General features: G+C 50.7%; 1 protein-coding gene across 1 annotated transcript; it reads right to left on the reverse strand.

Annotated features, from left to right (window-relative positions):
- Nucleotides 1-810: 810 nt before the first annotated feature.
- On the reverse strand, nucleotides 811-19585 carry GJA3 (gap junction protein alpha 3). The gene is made up of 2 exons (XM_043574666.1): nucleotides 19417-19585; nucleotides 811-3452 (listed from the first exon to the last, which is right to left on the reverse strand). The coding sequence occupies exon 2, from the start codon at nucleotides 3433-3435 to the stop codon at nucleotides 2080-2082; it is 1356 nt and encodes a 451-aa protein (XP_043430601.1). The 5' UTR covers nucleotides 3436-3452; nucleotides 19417-19585; the 3' UTR covers nucleotides 811-2079.
- Between the last annotated feature and the right edge of the window lie 700 nt (nucleotides 19586-20285).

Raw genomic sequence — 20285 nt, forward strand, 5'->3', positions numbered from 1 at the left:
TACTAACATTTATAATGGTAGGACTTGAAGAACCTGTGGTCACATCCCCTGAATGAGTTGTGCTTTCCCCATTAGCTGCAGTCGCGACCAAAGCTTTTTTTTATCGGGATGCTTTTCAAACTAGGGTTTTCCGGTGGCCCTCCTCGGCCGGGCTGGCTGGGCCCTACTGCCTGAGCCTAAGGCGTCCACTGTATGTGACGAATGTCTGCGTCTACAATGGCACTAGCTATGCCCAGCCGAGGGAGAACTGGGAGAGCAGTCACTCAAATAGTTTTCTGTAAGGCTCAAATCTGAGAGAGGCTGAACGCGTACGTATGGGAAATTGGCATTTCTCAAGCCGTGGAGGGGCGATTGTCCAGGTCTGCAGCAAACGTTAACACTCTAATGAACATGCTGCACCCATTCATCCGAGAATGGGAATCACAGTCTTTTTCATCAGATGCTGGTGGGTCACTCTTTATGATATAAAACACCAAGTGCGTTTAGAGTGTGGCTCCAGAGGAATTGTCAGGAAATTGGAGTTCATTCATATAGAGAAAGGAATCAAGTTGGAAAGTGTTTGGTGTTTTGCTGAATAAGGGCTGACAATAGTGGAAGTCGGAGGGTGAGAAGGACCAGGCTCAGCATGACTCCCGTTCATCGGTCTATAAACAGAGATGAAGACAGGACAGCAGAGTGTGCAGTACAGAAAATTCTGCCGCCTTCCAGCCACAACCCACAGAGAAATAGCTCTGTCAGTGCAGCGATCTGCATGGGTGACAAATGAGGCGCACGCACATCCGAAATCAGCACATGCATTTACACAGGAAGTAAAACCCAGATACTTTTATTTACACTTTAGAAAGCAAACAGGCTGCCCACAAACAATGGTTAGGAAACTCTAAGAGGTTTTGTTTGTTTTTGTTTTTTTGTTTTTTTACTCTTAAAAAAATGTAGGTCATTGATTCATCTGTATAAATCATTTTTCTGGCAAGAGTGGTTAACTTTTAACCTCCCATTCAAAAACTTCACAACTTCAAGTATTTGAAATGCACTTAAAATTTCCCCTGCTTTTATTTTGTATCGTACATTCTCGTAGCCATTAGCTGACTCCTGAGGTCGAAGAATTTCTTTTAAAAGAAAATCCAAATCTTTACTAGTATGTAATGGGACAAATTAGCATTCTCTCGGTCACTATTCATCTTAATGGTACTATTTTTCCTTCATTTTTCCTGAAAGAAAGTCGGGGGGTGGGGGTGGATAGGCATACCTGTACAATTCAGATCAAAGCACAAAATATCATTTAAAAAATAAATACCTAAGGCATACCTGCCACACTGGTCTTTCAATTTCCTCAACTGTTTAAAAATTACCCCAAGTGTCGCTGCGTTTCTACCTGCTCTCTTACCAGCAACCTCCCTGGCTCTCGCCTGTTGGATCTCCGCCCCTGGAGGGTACCTGCTCATCGTCACTCGTCACCAAGCGTACAGTGTGGAATCCTGGGCTTCCCAGGCAATTTCAGAAACTCAAATGACAGTCTACGGACTCGCTCTAGGTCTTTTTTTAGTGCAGTTTGGCAAATATCCCAAATGAAATTCAACTCTAAGTTAAAAGTATCAAACAGAGATAGTGCTAAGGGCATCTGTGACTTTGTGGGCTGCCCAGAGGCTCTGGGGAAGCGCAGGAATGGAAAACCCAATTGCCCCCAGGTAAAGACACCTGTCGCTTTACCACAACGGAACAGTTACCCACAGAGACGGCGGGAGCCCAAGGCTGGACAGCAGCACCTGCAAAGGCGGCCCAGGTTGTTGGACTCTTGGGTTGCCCTGAACATCTTTCAAGGTCAACAGCCCCTGCACCCACGTTGCCCCCACCTCCCCATCTCAGCAAGCACTGACGTTCTCCCCACTCTACCTCACAGTGTTAAGAACAGCAAGCATGGACACACAGAAACCTGCTCTCCTCCTCGTGATCTCCCCCTTCCGCCACTGCAGTGCCCTCTCCCTTCCAGGCTCTCTGTCTACCTGCAGACTGGAACTGCACTTTGGTTTTGGTTGCGAGAAGAAACGGTTTTTATAAAGCTGTCTGGAGAGACGCCCGCTAGATGGCCAAGTCATTCGGTCTGGCCCGGCCGCCGCTGGACTTACTGGCCTTGCTCGAGCGCCCGGGGTCTGCGGGGGGCAGAGGAGGCGCGAGCATCTCCACCTCGGGGCTCCCCGCCTGCTCCCCGTCCAGGTCGGGGGTCCCCGCCGATTTGCCGTCGTCGCCCAGGCTGCTGCCGGTCCCGTCCGCCAACGGGCCGGGGGCGCTGCCGCCCGCGCCCGCGTCCTGAGCCAGCTGCCCGGTGCTGCCCGCAGGGCTCAGGGAGGCAGAAGCGGACACGGGCGGCGAGGCCTTTCTCCCGGCCGCCTGCTGCTCGGCCTCCTGGTTGGCCCAGTTCTGCTCTGCCGCTAGCAGGTGGTGGTTGCCGTTGTGGAATCTGGCGGGGCGAGCCTTCTCGCGCGCCTCAGACGGGGCGGCCGTGCCGAGGTCGGTCGCCGGCGGAGGGGCCCCGGGGTAGCCCGCGGCGGTGGCCGGTCCCAGGGAAGAGGCGGAGTGGGTGTAGTAAGGCGGGAATCCGATGGTGACCGTGGGCAGGGCGGACGGGGAGGGGAGCGGCAGCGGGCTCGCGCCGCCAGGCTTTGCGGCCCCCAGCCTGGATTCGGGGGAGTCTGAGCGGTAGTGGTTGGTCATCCCCTGTTTGAGCTTCTTCCAGCCCAGGTGGTAGATCTCCAGCATGTTGAGTAGCAGCGACACGCAGGCCACTGCCAGCATGAAGATGATGAATATGGTCTTCTCCGTGGGCCTGGAGATGAAGCAGTCCACCGTGTTGGGGCAGGGCCACCGGTCACAGCGGTAGAGGGGCTTCAGCTCGAAGCCGTACAGAAAGTACTGGCCGGCGATGAAGCCCACTTCAAAGAGCGTCTTAAAGATGATGTTGAAGACATAGGTCCGCAGCAGGGCGCCGGCGATGCGGATCCGGCCCCGGTCATCGCGCACCGGCGGCCGGTCCTTCTGGCCGTGGCCGCCGGGCCCGCAGCGCGCGGCCGGCCCGGGGTGCGGGCCGTCGGCCTTCAGCAGCTCCTCCTCGCGCTCCTTCTTCTTCTCTTCCATGCGCACGATGTGCAGCACGTGGCCCAGGTAGATGAGCGTGGGCGTGGACACGAAGATGATCTGCAGCACCCAGAAGCGGATGTGGGAGATGGGGAAGGCCTTGTCGTAGCAGACGTTCTCGCAGCCGGGCTGCTGCGTGTTACACGTGAAGTCCGACTGCTCGTCCCCCCAGACCTCCTCCGCCGCGGCGCCCAGCACCAGGATCCTGAAGATGAACAGGACCGTCAGCCAAACCTTGCCAATGACCGTGGAGTGCTCCTGCGCGTTCTCTAATAGTCTCCCCAGAAAGCTCCAGTCGCCCATTGCTTCAGCTTGCTAACCTGCAAGGGAACATCGCCGGTTAGTAGGAAGGAGGCCGCGGGGGGGGGGGGGGGGGGGGGGCAGGGGCCGGCGGGCGCGGGAGGGGCGGGACCCGGCACGCGGCGCTGGGCGGTCGCTCCCCTGCGAAGCCGTCCTCCCGCTGCCAAACGAGGGAGGCGCTGCGGAGCCCCCCACGGCGCGCGCGTGCAGAGTGTGCGTGCGCCTGCGTGTGCGTGTGCGCATGCGCCCGTGTGCGTGTGTGCACGTGCGTGCACGTGCGTGCGTCTTCCCGCCGTGGCCCCGAGCCGGGTTACAGCCACGCCCGCAGCGCCGGTGTCACTCGGAACTACTGTCGCCGGACACGAGTGCGGCACGATCCAGATGCCCACAGGTGACCAAAGCCCTTAAACCCTGTGTCTCCATCTAAGATGGGACGATGGTCATTGGGTCATGCGCAGTAAGCTGCTTCCTAGAGGAGGGACGGAGGGCCCGTGGACCCCCCTGTGGAGGTAGCTGTGGTCCTCGGACGGACGCGGGGGCCCAAGATGAGAAGGGGTCCTCCGTGTCGCTGCTGCCCCAACAGGCCTGACGCTTCCAACCGGAACTGAAAGGCAGCTCCATTCTTTGTACGCGGTGAATTCCGGCAGCGCTGAAGGACACTCTTCTCATTTTGAATTTTAAAAATGTTCACAAATATTAATTTTTATGAACTGGTGTGAAGGCAAACAAAACATAACTTTACTCACCATGATCTAAAGAAACAAATGTTAACGCTCTCTTGGAATAAACTGCCAACCCTTTGTTTCCGTCATTCGAGGTCTTTGGAGAAACGTTACTATTCACATATCCTACCAGCCTCCTTGCCCCTGTTGTGACTGGCGTCTGTTCCACTTGGCATGTTCTTACAAGGGAAAATATTTTAATGTAGAAACTGAATTATTGGACATGAAACAACCCACTCTCGCATGAAGGATGTCAGGTGTCAGGGAACCATTCTAGATGACATCCTGCTTACCCTAAACCCCGGATGTCATGATGTCTCTGACCGCCCTCTCTGCCCATAGCCATGGCCCTTCCCTCCACTCTGCTGAAGCGTTTCCCCTGGGGCACAGGACAGAAGCCTTGACGTGCGTCCCAGCCCTCCGTCCCTGATCCAACACCCTGGTGACGCATGCTTCTTGTGATCCCTGAGACGGCCTTGATGCCTTTGCATGTCCTGTTTCTTCAACTTCAGACTTGGCCCCAGGCCAGGCGGAGACTGGCCTATTGACCTCCACTCTCCCTTCAGGAGGGGCCAACTCAGGCTGACACGGGTGCCCTGTGTTTTCTCTTCCCCTTATCACGGCCTGGCTTAACGACTGTTGCCCCCTTTACATTCCAGGAGGTTCTCTCCATCCTCCCACACCTCCCACCTTGCTAAGCTGCGAACGGCATCCTCCCTCCTTGCTGTCCCTGGACACACACAGCCTCCAGAGTTTCTACAGAAAACCACCTTTAAGCACCTTGACTGCTTGTGGACTTTCTCCCTAATTCTAGTTCTGAGGTTGGGGTTTGTTTGCATGTGCACCCTTTCCTCCTTGATGTCTGCAGGCAGAACAGCTGGGCCGTAGCATTTCTGGAAGTCTCTAAGGAAAGGTCAGTGCGGGAAATTTATTCTTCTTCCTGCCACCTTCCCAGATGTGCAAGCAGGTTCTGCCTTGTCCAGCACAGCATAATGTGCTAAAAGGGAGTCAATGCGATGTGTCTGGTGGGTTCTCCCCACAAGGCTGGTGGCACAGAATGCCACGAGGGAGGGCCTGCTTGTCACAGGGCCTGGGAAGTGTTGCTGGCATTGTCCTGCAGGGCCAGGGAAGCAAAATGTTCCATAATGATTGGGGTGTCCCCCACAGTAAAGAGCTGGCCCGCCCCAAATGTCCATTGTGCACCTGTTGAGAAACACGGGGCCAGGGAAACATTTCTTCAATTAGTAAATCAGACGAGAGGGGGTACGGCTGCTGACTGTGGCATCTTGTTACTCACCTTTGCTGGCCCAGCCTCTCCAGAGTTCTTTAGGTCCAGGTGCTGCAAACACTTTCAGACCTGTACCCTTAAAATGAATTGTGACCTCTGGGTGCAGCTACGGAATCACAACGTGTTATCATCTGCATACTTTGTGGGTGCTCTGGCATGTGTCAAAGCTCAGGAAATCCTAAAGAGGGGACAACTAAGAATGTGTCCGGTGGGGGTGGCAGGGGAGAGCCCGCGGCTCATGCACTGCGTGATGGCACACACTGACAAGGTCTTTCTGCAAAGGAGTTCAGTAATATGTAAGAAGAGCTATAAAAAATCATGATACCTTGGGGCGCCTGGGTGGCTCGGTTGGTTAACTGTCTGACTTCGGCTCAGGTCACGATCTTGTCATGAGTGATCTCATCTCAATCTCATGAGTTCGAGCCCCACATGAGGCTGTGCATTGCCAGTGCAGAGCCTGCTTGGGATTCTCTCCTTCCTCTCTCTCTGTCCCTCCCCCGGTCGTGCTTTCTCTCTCTCTTAAAAACAAATAAACTTAAGATCATGATACCTCTAACCTCTAATTCTACTCCTGGGACATCACACCAAGGAAACAATCAGAGATTGATGAATGGATGAACATGGATATTGACTGTGAATTATTCATAAGAAGGAATAATTGGAAACAGAAGTGCCCACTAAAGGATGAGCAATTAAACACATAGTAGTGCCCAAGGCTGGTATCGGGATCTGGCTGACCCCGGTCCTACTCCCATTCCCCTCTCCCTTGCCTGCCGGTAATGTGATCGGGAAGGGAAATTCTTGCTTTCCCCCCTCCTTTTGTTGTCTCCATTGAGGTGTAAGAAGTTGGCTGGGGAGCTTCTGAGAAAGCTTTTGGTTTCCTAATAAAAGGGCAGATGGCTACCTTTGCCGTCACTTTCCCTATCTGCCTATGGTGAGGACAGAGGCGATGCCTGGAGTGGGGCAGTCACTTTGCAGGCATGTATCAATAAGCATGAGGGAATGGTCAAGGAAGTCCCAAGGCACCTGTTGTGACACTGTGGACCTGCTGAATCAACCGCAACACAAGCTCTAGACTTATGTGAAGGGAGAAAACCCTGTTTGTTCAAGTTAGGTTTCCTATTGCTTGCAGACAATTCCTACACTCTCTTAAATTATTTACAGGTTAAGGCCAGCTATACATGAAAAGCTGTGACTCATTCGTAACTACTAAAATACAAGGTATTCATTAGACATAACTTTTAAGATCATTAGTGACTTGAAGATACGTTCATGCCATACTGATAAATGACAAAAACCCAATACAAAACCATAGCCTTTTACCCGCTATTTCTCACACATTCATACATGCAAAGGAAGAGCGGAAGGATACTGAAATGTGAACCACAGCGTTTCTAGAACTGGGTGATTTTTATTCTCTTTTCCCATTTCTTTGCATTTTCTGTAACAACTTATTACATTTGTGGTCATAAAGGATTAATGACCGTGACTCATGTTTCAAAGTTCTAGTTTTTGAAAAAACCTGATTCTTTGTTCATTGTTCTTTCATTAAAGTGTCTACTCCTTCGACCTCTTTAATCATGTCCCTGGTAAGCGCTCAAAAGACAAATTGATACATGGGACATCAGCCCAATGTCAGATTGGAGACTGACCCTGGGGTCTCTGAGATGCATCACAGATCCTGACAATGGCTGTCACTGATGACACACAGCTTAAACTGGATTCTCCCGCCACGGCAGTCTGCCGAGTTCCCCCAACGCAAGGGCCGGCCTCTTTGTATCCTGATGTTCGCTGCCGAGTCTTACCACTACCACGCTTCACAGTTTGGGTTTTCTTCTGGAAAATACATGCACGAGTGAATAAAAACATTAACCAGAAGAGTATCTATGACAAGGCCTGCAGTATGGGTCAAGGTCAGATCAAGACGGGAGACTCCACGGGAGAAGTGACATCCCCTCTCTTCAGAGTCGCCCCAGTCCGCTCCAGATGCCACGCAGACGTTCTTAAGGTGTTTTATCGACACCACTTTTGGATCCTACCCCTCATACCAGTTCAGTAAGAAGACGACGGCAGAGGAGTGAAGAAGCGCAGTCTGAACAGCCAGCCTCTGCTGCTAAGTAAGGACCAGCAACGGACCAGAGGAAGCCTCACGATCCACTGAGCATTGCCAGCCAGTGACACGAACACGAGTGAGCGAGTGAAATAGCTTCCTGCTTGAGCAGAAAACGGGTTTATTCTCATTGTCGGCGTTGGGCCACTTCGGGACGCAAGCAGAGCAGCTCCCGACAGCTCCCAGGGCCGAGCGCTTAACTCCGCGAGGTGCCCGTGAGCTCACCGCAGAGCGTGGTGCACTCTAGGTGACTGCTCTCCCACAGCGGCAGCGGGGTCCTCGAGTCCCTGGACGTCAGTTACCTGCACGAAGTGGCGTTTAATCGATTTTTGCTTTTATCTCAAGGGGAACTTTGGTTCTGACACCAACACAGAACAAGAGCTGATGCTGCTGAGTGTATACGTGGCTGCTTCCCCGTTCTTCTGACCATTCTACTTTCCCTTTCAGAGGTACACAGGCTCCCCTCGGCCTTGAGGAGGTGTTAAGTGTCCCTTGGGATCAATCAGTGGCTATCTATTCAGTGACCGTCTTGTGCTCAACTCTGGGCCACAGGTTCTGTTGAATACAGTGGAAGGAAACACATGGCGTCTATCTGGGAATCTGTGGAGATGGGAGAACTCAGGAAAACGGGGAGCTGTACAGGTGCAGAGGGATCTCGGAGAAAAAGGAGATTAACATGAGGACATGCAGGCGGGGAAGGCTAGCCAGGGGAGAGTGGAATTTGAGCGGCGATTGAGAGAGGTGGCTTTGGGCAGGGGACACGAGTGCACTTCAAGGCCAGAACAACGCTCCCTTGGCAGCGGGTATATGTGTGACCTGGTGTTAGGAAGCGGTGGGTTTAAACGGCTGCTTCTGCCCAGAAGAGCTGTGTGGCCTGCACACAGTAGGCGTTCAGTAAACACGCGTGGGACAGATGAATGAAGGACATCGAGGGCCGCCAAACCACTTGGAGAGCGGGAGATAGGCCGAAAGTGCTGTTCAGGAAAGAAGGGGCCCCTCTAACGGCCAGTGGGGACTCAGGAAGAGTGATAATCTCCAAGTGAGTGCTGAAGGCCTGGGCTGAATGACAGCAGCAGCAAATGGAAAAAGGAAGGACAGAAAGGAGACACAGTCTGGAGACAAAAATAAAGCAGGATGTAGAGTCTGCCGAGAGTCAGTGAAAGGGAGAGGCATGAATTAAAGACAAAGCTCACATTTCTGAGCCTGAGTGGGAAAATCAGGGGGTCGTTTGAAGACAGAAACATTGAGGGAGGCTTGCTAATTTGGGATTGGGAGACAAGGTGAAGACTGGTGGTTTTGTCTTTCCGGATCAAAAGCAGCGGTGGGACAGATGGGTGAGCTGCCCAGGAGGAAGCTGGAGACAGAACCAGAAAAGGCTGGAGAGGGTCCGCAGTGTAGCTCCACTCTCCCGGGGGAAGACGACAGAGCAGAGAACAAAGGACGGACGTCTGTGGAAATCCAGCGAAACGCATGAAGACAGCATGAGAAAGGACTCACCGCCCTCGGCGCGTGCGGTCGTGTTCGACGAAGGATCGCGGGACTGGCCAACTGGGTGAGAGCCTGAGACTGAGCAGTGACGGAGAGCGGCGATGCCCGGACAGTGTGGAGGGAAGGGGCCTTCCCCAGCGGGGGCCCGATCAGCTCTGCCAGACACGTTCACCTTGTCTGGCTTGTAGTTGCCTTTGCTTTCAAAGTAATGTCAGAAGACCCTTCCTTCTTTACCGAATTGACCCCAACGCAGAGCCCTGTCTGAGCTTCTGAGATGCAGGATCACGTTGGGCGTCAGTACGAGCACGGCCCACGTCACTGCTGGAGCGCTGTTCGTGTCTCCGAAGGCACATTCTCTGACCGCTGTCAACACGACCGGAGAACGAGGGTGACACGGAAGCGAGGAGGCCGAAGGAGGACTTTGAAGAAGGAGGTGACGACCGGTGTCAGCATTCTTTGTGTGTTCGAGAAGGATGGGCATAAAGCAAAGGCTTTGATCTCACAATAAGAAGGCCACTGATGGTCTTTAAGTGCCCAGTCTAGTGGGAGCGTTGGGGCAGAAACAAAAGCCTAGACTGGGAGCTGAAGAGGCAGAGTGTGGGAGGGAAATGGAGGCATGACACAGAGAGTCCTGTTCGGTAGGTCTAGAACCTAAAGGAGGGGCGACACGAGATGGGTAACAAGGCCCAGTGGAGGTGTTTTCAAGATAGGGAAGGCTGTGGGTGCTTGGCATCAGAGAGGCGGAGTCACAGGGACAGGAGGAGGGGGGGAGGGTCAGGCTGCCCAGCAGCAGGACGGGGCAAAAGGACGGGAGGGGGTGCTGTGAGGGCAGACGCAGGACGAGCATCCTCCGCGGTGATGACAAGGCTCTTCTCGGCGGGGTCGAGCAGGCGGTCATCACTGCCTGGTGCCACGTAGGCTGTGGCGGGAAAGATGTGGGACAGAAGAGAAGAGAGGTCAGGTGCTGTGTGCTGTGGGTAGACGGGGAGCTGCGGCGGGGCAGGGGGAAGCACAGAGGGCAGTTCAGGGGCTGTGCTGTGAGGGTGACATTACAGTGAAGAACTGGGCCTCGGATATGAGGGACGAGTCCAGGCAGAGGACGAGTCCAGAGGAGCAGACAGGTAGACACAGGTCAGGGAGGAAGTCTGGAGGTGGACAGATCGAGGCAGACAGTGATGAGAACTTTGGCTTATGCTCCAAGTGAGACGAGAGGGCACTGGAGGGTTTGAGCAGAAGAGTGACGTAATCCGGCTTCCATCTTCACAGGACCCTTGTGGTTGCTGTGCCGAGAACGGCTGTGGGGCGGAGGGGGTGAGGGTGATCATGGAGGGTCCAGTGAGGAGGCTGTGCTATGATCCAGAAACGTGACAGTGGTGACAAATGGCTGAGTTTGCACAGACTCTGAAGGTCGGTCCAGCGTGATGTGCTGATGGGTCAAGGATCGGGTAGTGCCGAGGAGAGGCCAAGGTTTCCACCCCGAACAGGAGGAAGGATGGGGAGAGCAGAGGAGGTACAGGTTTGGGAAAGGCATGGAAATCAGGAGTCCTGTTTTGGAGATGGTAAATGTGAGACATCTATCAGACATACAAGTGTCGAGGCCAGAGATAAACATTGGGGAGTCATCACCAAACCCCAAGACTGGACTGAGATCGTCTGAGGGCAGGGGAGAAGGACAGGGGGCTGAAGACCAAGCCGTGGGGTGCTCCAGCATTTGGAGTTTGAGTACGGAAGGACAAGCTTACAGAATAGCTGCTCATTAGGAAATGCAACTTTTAGCTAGGACTCTGGGAGATTAACACCCAAAAGGTGTCATTTGTATTTTTACTTGATTCCCTTTTGTAACAATACATTGACACTAAAAATATTGTTACTTGGTTTTTAAGTTAGAGGTAACGAAACATGAAGCATGGCTAGGCAAATTCATTTTGTGTTACCTGTGACTGCCTAGAATATTGTTGAGTAGGACCAAGAGGGTCACGTACAGGCTTAGCCGGAAAGAGTTCTATGTTCGATTAGTAATATCTGCTAAGGTTTGGTATGGGGCAGTGTGGCCCAAAATCCAATTTTTGCCAGCCCTGAGTTGGCACAAATTTAAAAGAACATGGAAGGCTGAACCAGTCACAAATATGATGCAATGAAAAGTGGCTTATCTAATTATCTTCTTAGCAGGTGGAAAAACTGTTTTCCATTAGGTTTAAACCTTACCTGCCTATTTCAAGCTTTCACATTTAAAATAGTAATTTCCAGATGCCATGGGGACCGTCCCCTACGTTATTAAGTACTTACCACAGTTTTTCCATCATTCTGGTCTCTTCAAAAAGGAAACAGAATTCAAAATAAGTTCACCAGAATAAAAGACCCCTTCTTCTTTTACACTATAGCCTCACCTCCAACACTTAGTGTTGTCTGAGCTCCTAAGACTAAAGAGCAAGATGGGGACTAGGCTTTTAAAAGCTGGCTCGGTGCCACTTACAGTTCAGTGTCACAGCAACGGGAGAAGTTCAACCACACAGACAAGCATAACAGGGGACGAAACCGAACCCCTGAAGTTTCAGACTGAGTAACGTGTGACTTGTTTTCCGTCTCCAGAAGACAACCGGTCACACCAACCAGCAGGGCACCAATGGCAACAGTCCTACATACACGTGACTGTCTGGTAGGACGAGCCCTCGACTTCGTTCTTCACAAAGCTGGCTTTTTTGTTCTTCCCTATGAAATTTAGCTTGTCAAGGTCCACAAAAATCTGAAACGTGACTTTGTTGGGACAAACGAAATTTATGGTGGCATCAAATGTAGCTCTTTGTGAACTAGTTTCTCCGCCAATAAAGCACAACTGATCCACCGCACAGACCTTCTTCATGCCCTTCAACAGTGTGTTAGGACACTGGAGCTAAAGGTCTTACACGTCTTTTGTTAGCTTTATCCCTAATTTATACTTGTTCGATTTGTTGTTCCAAATAGTTTTTTTTTAATTCTTTAATGTTTATTTATTTGAGAGAGAGAAAGAGAGAGTAACAGACAGACAGAATGAGCAGGGGAGGGGCAGCGAGACAGGGAGACAGAATCTGAAGCAGGCTCCAGGCTCTGAGCTGTCAGCAGAGGCTGATGCGAGGCTCAAACTCACCTCGGTGCCCCTTAATTTTTTTAAGGTTTATTTTTGAGAGATTGAGAGAGAGAGCGAGCATGAGCAGGGGAGGGGCAGAAAGAGAGACACAGAATCTGAAACAGGCTCCAGGCTCTGAGCTGTCAGCACAGAGCCTGACGCGGGGCTCGAACTCACAAACCGCGAGATCATGACCTGAGCAGAAGTTGGATGCTAAACCGACTGAGCCCCCCCAGGCGCCCCTGGAACATTGTTTTTATAAACTGATCTTGTCTCCAGAAACTTGTTAGAAAGCTTTTACTTGTTCAAATAGTTACGAGACTCCTTTGGATTTTCTATGTAACATATACATATAACCATTTCATCTGCTATTAAGGATAGATTTGTTTCTTCCTCCCCTAATTCTAATCCCCGTTATTTCTTTTTCTTGTCTTGTTTTCTTGTACTGACCAGCACTCCTAGCACAATGTGATGATGGTGACATCTTTTCACATTTTTGTCTTAAACATGAATGCTTCTTAGGTTTTAGCATTGAGTATGATGTTTCAACTTTTATCAGGCTAAGGAAGTTTCCTTGTAATCTTTGTTAAGTTTGTTGGGTTTTATTTTCTAAATCATGAAAATCATGAATGAGTTTCTGAATCATGAATTTACTAAATCGGATTTGGTACTTTTTTCCCCCACTGTTGTGAATTTTTTAGATGGTGAAGCACCGTATTACTCATTTTATTTTTAATATACTATCACATTTAATTTGCTACTTTATTTTGGATTATTTGTTCATACCTAAGATTGGTCTCATTTTTGGGGTACTACCATTGGATTTGGGTAAGAACATAATTTTAGCCTGAAAAACTAAACATGTCCCTGAATAAGCTTGTATAAGAATGTCCTATAGAAGAATCTGGAATTAATGTCTTTTTTTAAGGGGGTCAGGAGGAAGCCTAGATTACAAATTCAGCTTCATTAACTGTTATCAACATAAATAGGGCTGCTATTACTCTTAAGTCAATTTTGATAGCTTATATCTTTTAGAAAATTTTCCATTCCATCTAAGCTTCAAATTTATTGGCATGAAATTATCCATGGTATTTTCTTATGATTTTGAAACTGTATGGTATCCGTACTTAGATCCCTTTGTTTGGTTCCAAATATTGTTTATTGGAAGCTTTTAAAGTATAAGTCTTGCTAGAAGTTTTTCTTTACAGAATTTTGATATGCTTGAAGAAGAATGAGAGTTTATTTTTGTTATTTTTCCCGATGTCTTATCACATATGCTGTATTTACAGTATACAGAGCAAATCTCCAAAGATCTCCTATGGATCTTTTAAGTAGGGAATGTAGATTTTGGGATTTGCTAGTATTAGTATAAAATACACATACATAATTTAAGGGTATCCTCTATCTTAGTGTAAAATTATTTATTACCGTACAGTTCCAGGGGATTCCTTATTTTAAATGGAAAATGTGCATGGGCTCTATTACTTAACTTTTCACTAATCTAATGCTCTGGCAGGAGACATCACTATCGTACTTAATGAAATCGTAAAACACCGATTTTCCAACTTCTTTATCAATAACTTTAAAGCACCGCTAGAATTATATATTTTTGTTGTCAGAGAATAAATCTCTAGAAACATGAAATTGTTTTGAAATTATACTTCAGGGGCGCCTGGGTAGCTCAGTCAGTTAAGCGTCTGACTTTGGCTTAGGTGGTGATCGCGCAGTTCAAGAGTTTAAGCCCTGCGTCAGGCTCTGTGCTGTCAGCACAAAGCCCACTTCAGATCCTTTGTCCCCCTCTCTCTGCCACCCCTGCTCCCCACCGCACATGCCCACGTGCTCTCTCTCTCTCTTTAAACATTTCAAAAATTATTTTTTAATAAAATTATACTTTTTTTTTTAAAGATTTTATTTTTCAAGTAATCTCTACATGCAACATGGGGCCCGAACTTACAACTCCAAGACCAAGAGTCACATGTGCCACTGACTGAGCCAGCCGGGCACCCCTTAAATTATACTTTTATTTATTTTATTTATTAAATAAGAACGTATGGAAAACACCTGCCATCCATGTATTATTATTATTATTATCTCTATATTTTCTCTTGCATGTGGGGATTTTAATTGTTTTGGGGAGGGATTTAAATTGTTTATAAACACCTGAAAAGTCACATGCTCTAGGTCTTTACTTGGCTAAGGTAAAGATGGTTAATACTTTTCATCCTTAGTCAAGCGAAAAACTCAGTTTCTCTTTTGTTTTTGACATTCTGTAATTTAAAAGCTGAGCGAGAGGTGATTTTAAGTTGGGAGCAACTTAAACAACTGTTACTAGTTTAAAAACAAATGTCTTCAAATTTTATATTCAATAATTTTTTTAACGTTTATTTATTATTGAGAGACAGAGCATGAGCATGGGAGGGGCAAAGAGAGGGGGAGACACAGAATCGGAAGCAGGCTCCAGGTTCCGAGCGGTCAGCACAGAAGCCTACAAAGGGCTTGAACTCACGAGCTGTGAGATCATGACCTGAGCTGAAGTCGGACGCTCAACCAACTGAGCCACCGAGGCACCCCTATATTCAAGAATTTTATGTTGGAGAATTTTATATTCAAGAATGACAACACTAAAAATACCCTTAACTTTTTACCCACAGTATTTCTTCTTTAAATACTGTGAATAAAATAAATATCCCTACCAGAAACCAGTATTAAGTCACCATTTCCACAATTAGAGTTCTAATATTAAGCTAGAAAATTAACAGCTGGTTGAGCTTCAGTTCAATTGACAACAAAAATGTAGAAAGTCTGGAGCATAATTAGAAACGCGACTGTCTTCCAAGCACTATTCATGCCTTCCTGGCTTCCTTTTTAAACCCTCCAAATGTCTGCCCTGTTCCATCACCCTGTGCAGGCCTCCAGTGTCTCCTGCCGATTAGTAGATGGCATTAAAAGTTTTAAACATCACTTCTGTGACAGACCTAAGAATACCATTTGAAATCTCGCTTATTTAAACATTTTATGTACACATTTTGGTGTCCTTTAGGGCCAATTTTAATGTATTTCCGCATCAGTACTCAACTTTTAATTAGTGAATAATGAAAACAAAAGTCCTACTCTTGAAATAAAGCTGAATTTACCAATACCTCCTGAAGGGTGGCTTGGGGCGCGGGTGAATGCCAGTAAAGAAAATTCCAAAATATGGAGAACAAAAGAGGGTCTCTGGAGGGGTTGTGGGAGGGGGGCATGGGCTAGGTGGGGGAGGGGCACTAAGGAATCTACCCCTGCAATCACTGTTGCACTCTATGCAGCTAACTTGGATGGGAAATTCAAAAAAGAAAAAGAAAATTACAGGGGTGCTTTCGCGAATGCTCTGAGCAGGCTCTGGTCCTAAAACACAAGATGGGGCACTCTGAACACTATACCGAGTACTGACTTCCTAGAGTCTGGTCAAGTAAAAGGTAGTCTCCCTAAATAAATCCAAGCGACATCCTTCAGGAGTCTTACTCATCCACCGAGGAGATACGGAATCACGGCATTTTGGAGCCAGAAGAACCTGGGAAGCCGTCTGGTTTATCTAGTCTCTTCACTTCACAGACTGGGAAATGCGGGCCCCGAGAGGGTACCGTGATTTGCCGAGGGCGACACAGCTCGCTGAAGCCGGCACGAAAACTCCTGACTTCTGCCTCTGGGTCCGGCCCACCTTCCCCTTCCGCGTGACTTCACGGGGTTATGCACCAGGCAGACTGTTCAGCTGACTACAGCTACCCTTGCTCTCTTCTCCCAGTCCAAAGTGGCTAAAATTTTGGCTAAATATTACTGACATGCTAACAGTCCCGTTACTCCATCATATAAACTGTAATTGTCATTTAAAAATGTTTTAATGTTTATTTATTTTTGACAGAGAGAGGCAGAGCACAAGCAGGGGTGGGGCGGAGAGAGAGGAGGACACAGAATCCAAAGCAGGCTCCAGGCTCCCAGCTGCTAGCACAGAGCCCGACATGGGGCTTGAACCCACAAACCGTGAGATCGTGACCTGAGCTGAAGTCAGACGCTTATCTGACTGAGCCACCCAGGTACCCTGTAAATTTTTAATGTTTTTTTTTTTTATTTTTGAGAGAGAGCACGAGCAGGGGAGGGGCAGAGAGAGAGGGAGACACAGACTCTGAAGCAGGCTCCAGGCTCCGAGCCATCAGCACAGAGCCCAATGCGGGGCTCGAGCTCACGAGCCGTGAGATCATGACCTGAGCTGAAGTCAGAAGCTCAACGGACTGAGCCACCCAGACCCCCCTGGAATTGTCGTTTTGAAGCAAATTCAGATAACTGTCTTTACTCTTGCTTAGTGAACGAAACCTCTCGGCCTTATACTCATGGTATTTTATGGTTACATTTATATTACTGGCACAGATGCCATCTGTCAAAATGGTTTCTATTTTTGCAATAATAATTTCCATAGTATAAATATAATTTCCCTTTTATTCAAACCTACTTTTATTAGGATATAACATGGAAATCTCATGTATGTTCTAGAATAAAAGATTCATTTTAAAGCTAATACAAAATGGAGGTTCATGAATAAAATGAGTGTTAGTTCATGGAGATAATCAGGTGTCGTGAATGAAAAAAATTGGGGCGCCTGGGTGGCGCAGTCGGTTGAGCGTCTGACTTCGGCTCAGGTCACGATCTCGCGGTCCGTGAGTTGGAGCCCCGCGTCGGGCTCTGGGCTGATGGCTCAGAGCCTGGAGCCTGTTTCTGATTCTGTGTCTCCCTCTCTCTCTGCCCCTCCCCTGTTCATGCTCTGTCTCTCTCTGTCCCAAAAATAAAAAAATAAAAAAAATTAAGTGATTTTTACATTTTAGTATCATTAGTTTGTTAACACTAAGTTTAGAGCAGACCACTAATTCCTCAAATTAAAGAAATGTCAGAGTGCAGGAACTGCTCACATTAACCATTATGAAGTCATACTTTTGAGGATCCGAGATTTTAAAAAAGCACCAGAGGATGAATACTAACCCAGTTATTACGATGAAGAATTTCCTGCCACTGTAAGAACGAAAATTCAGATTGAACTTTATCGCTATTTTATTCCTTTTACGCATTATATGGAAATGGCAAAAACATAGTGTTTTTAGAGACCCACGCATGCTGTTTAGGGCCACACGCGTTGGACTTTTTTCCGTCTTCGATTTGGCGAACATTTAGCAAACGCCTGTCGTGTGTGTGCAGTGTGCTAAGTAAGACACGGCCTCACCCTCAGGCGGTTCATTCACAGTCTGTGGGTGAGACAGACTTGTGACAAAACTAATCGAAATATGGTGTGACAAGCGTCACACAGTGCTGGTGACGGCCACACCACATTGGAGCGGGGAGAGACTCCCCAATCCTTGGGTTTGGTTGAGTTTCTTAATACACAGATCCTGAGAGTCATGCTATCTGCACAGGGCGAAATACTTCTCAAGGGCCGTTCCACTGTCTAGAACGTTCTGACAATATTTTAGCACATTACAAAAACCAAGTGTTTATTCGTGCGTTTACATATGATACTGAGGTAAAATCCTAAAAAACTAATCTATCCTATTTCCTGTGTTAGGGGCATGTTCGAGCAATGGTAGCATCTGGAAGACTAATTATAGTTTAAATTCTTTACATACATGAGGCCAAAATGGTAGTGATACATACACATAAAGTTTCAAGTGTGTATGTAAAAGTTGTTTTTGTTAAGGAAATGAACACAACTTAAAATTTAAGTAACATTCAAGGAAACTGTGTCAAAAATCAAAAAAAATTTTTTTAAGTTTATTTTTGAGAAAGAGAGGGAGAGAGAAGAGGGAGAAAGAGCACGCCTATGGGCAGGGGGGGGGGGAGGGGCAGAGAGAGAGGGAGCCACAGAATCCCAAGCAGGCTCCAGGCCCTGAGCTGTCAGCACAGAGCTGGACACGGGGCTGGAACCCAGGAGCTGTGAGATCACCACCCGAGCTGAAGTCCGACAATTAACTGACTGGGCCACCCAAGCGCCCCGCCAAATTCTTTTTCTTATTGGCAAACGGTGACGTTTTGTTACATTTCATTATTTCAAGGTGGCTTTAAGCTGGTCAATATAAATAGCACCGTCTCATTTGTTACAGTAGTAAAATTTTCCTGAATTACTTTATGCTACAGGAGCACGTGCACTGCCCCCCCCCCCCCCCCCCCCCCCGCTTATCTCGACATGAATCAAACTGCTGCACCAGCGGAATATGTGCCAAATTAGCTGTCGTTTACTTTGAACACACCGACCGTTGGAAAACAAAGCCCCCCTTTCCCTCTGTAATCTTTCAATGTTTGTTTTGCAGTACATTTCACAGCACATCGACGGGCCGTCGGCGAAGCGATGCGCGTATCACAAACCACGAATTTGAATTCCCGAGTAACACGAACGAAGCAGAATTCCCGTCTCAGCTGTTTTCACACGGCCATTCTTAAATGACATATTTTGACGCTCTCTTGGCAAAACAAACACTGGAGGACTCCACTTGTCCCTAGAGTCTCGGTCACACACGTTCCTGAGCCGAGAACCCTGGGTGGATTCTGTTCACTAGGGCGCCCGCACTGCGACTCAGTGTCAGAAGCGCCTTCAGGAAGGGCTTACTACAGAGGGCAGAGAAGGGTTTCCCCGCTCTTCCGTGAGTTCTTTCCCCTTAAGCGCACCATCCCAGGCAGCGGGGCCAAGAAAGGAGGTCCTAGGTCCTGGCACTTACGATTAAAGCACTTCTTAGGGGGGAAAAAAAAAGACTCTCGAAAAGTTTCTTGGAAGAAGTAGGCGAGCCAACGCCGTCCCTACAAGACGCCGACGCCCCTGCGCAGCGGCACCCGGCCGCCAGCCGCACCCCAGCCCCGCGCCGTGCGTCCGCGGACGCGGCTCGGGCGCCCGCAGCGGCCTCGGCGCCCCGCAGGTCGGAGGCCCCGGAGCCTCGCCTGCTCGCCCGAGGCGGAAAACGCCGCCGGGAAGCACCCGCCGGCCGGCCTTCGGCCGCGCGCCGGCGCCCCGCAGACTTCTCGGGGCGCGCGGGGACGCCGACTATTCCCGAAGTTTCCCGAGCCCCCGTCTCTGACCCGGTCACTCCCACAACTCCCCGGACATCCCCCCCCCGCCCCCGGGGATCCGGAGAGGCCGGGGGCGCACACGAGCGGCGGGGCTCGCGCTCCGGCCGCTCCGCCCCGGCCCGCCCGGGCAGGTCGGGGCGGTCGGGGGCGCCGGCGTCCCGCCCGTCCTTCCGCCCCGGCGCTGCCCCGCGCTTACCCCGCTGTGCCGCGGCGGCGACCCGGGTGCGCTCCCTCTCGAGCAGGGCTCCCGGCCGCTCTGAAAAGGAGAATCTTCTCTTACACGTGCGGTGCAACTTCACGCGTGCGCCCCGCGCCAGGGCCCGGCCTCCCCGCCCCGGCGGCCATCCCCGCGGCCCCAGCGCGCCCCGCGCTCGGCGCCCCCACGCCGCAGCCCCGGCCGCCGCGCCACGCCCCCCGCCGCCTCCACCCCCGGCCCGGGGGCCGCGCGGGGGCGGCGCCGGGCAGGGCACGAAGCGGGGGGAGGGGGGGGCCCGCCCCGCGGCCCGCCCGGCGCCCCGCGCGCTCGCCCCGCACCCGCGCCCCGCCCGCGCTCCCCGTCCCGCGCCCCCGCGAGCAGCCGCTCCCCGCCCCGCCCCGCCTCTCGTGCGCCGTCGGTCTGCACTTGCCCCCGCACCACGCGTGGCGCCACACCGCGCCTGTACCCCTCGCTCCGCCACAGTGTCCGCATTCCCACCGCACCTGCCCCCGTCACCCCGCACCGGCCCCGCATTCCCACCCGCACCCGTCACCCCGCACCGGCCCCGCATTCCCACCGCACCTGCATCCCGCGCCCCCACCCACGGGAGCGCCCTCCCACTCGGGATGTGGGCCCCGGGGCTTTTTCCCGCCGCCCGGCTCCCGCGGGCCTCGGGTCTGTTCTCCACTGAAAGCTCTCGGCGCCCGCGCGAGGGGCGGAAGCGGGATCCAAGGGCGCCCGGGTTCCGCCTCGGCCGCCCCCCCCCCCCCCCCCCCCCCCCCCCCCCCCCCCCCGGGCACCCCTCGCGCGCGCGTGCGCCTGCCCTCGCGGGGCCGACCAGCGGCTCTGGGGGCGCTCCTGAGCCGTGG

The sequence above is a fragment of the Prionailurus bengalensis genome, chromosome A1 (genome assembly GCF_016509475.1).
Source record: "Prionailurus bengalensis isolate Pbe53 chromosome A1, Fcat_Pben_1.1_paternal_pri, whole genome shotgun sequence".
NCBI classification, from domain to species: domain Eukaryota; kingdom Metazoa; phylum Chordata; class Mammalia; order Carnivora; family Felidae; genus Prionailurus; species Prionailurus bengalensis.

Coding starts and splice junctions, on each gene's coding strand:
- GJA3 (XM_043574666.1), bottom strand. CDS start 3,435: ATGGGCGACTGGAGCTTTCTGGGGAGACTATTAGAGAACGCGCAGGAG.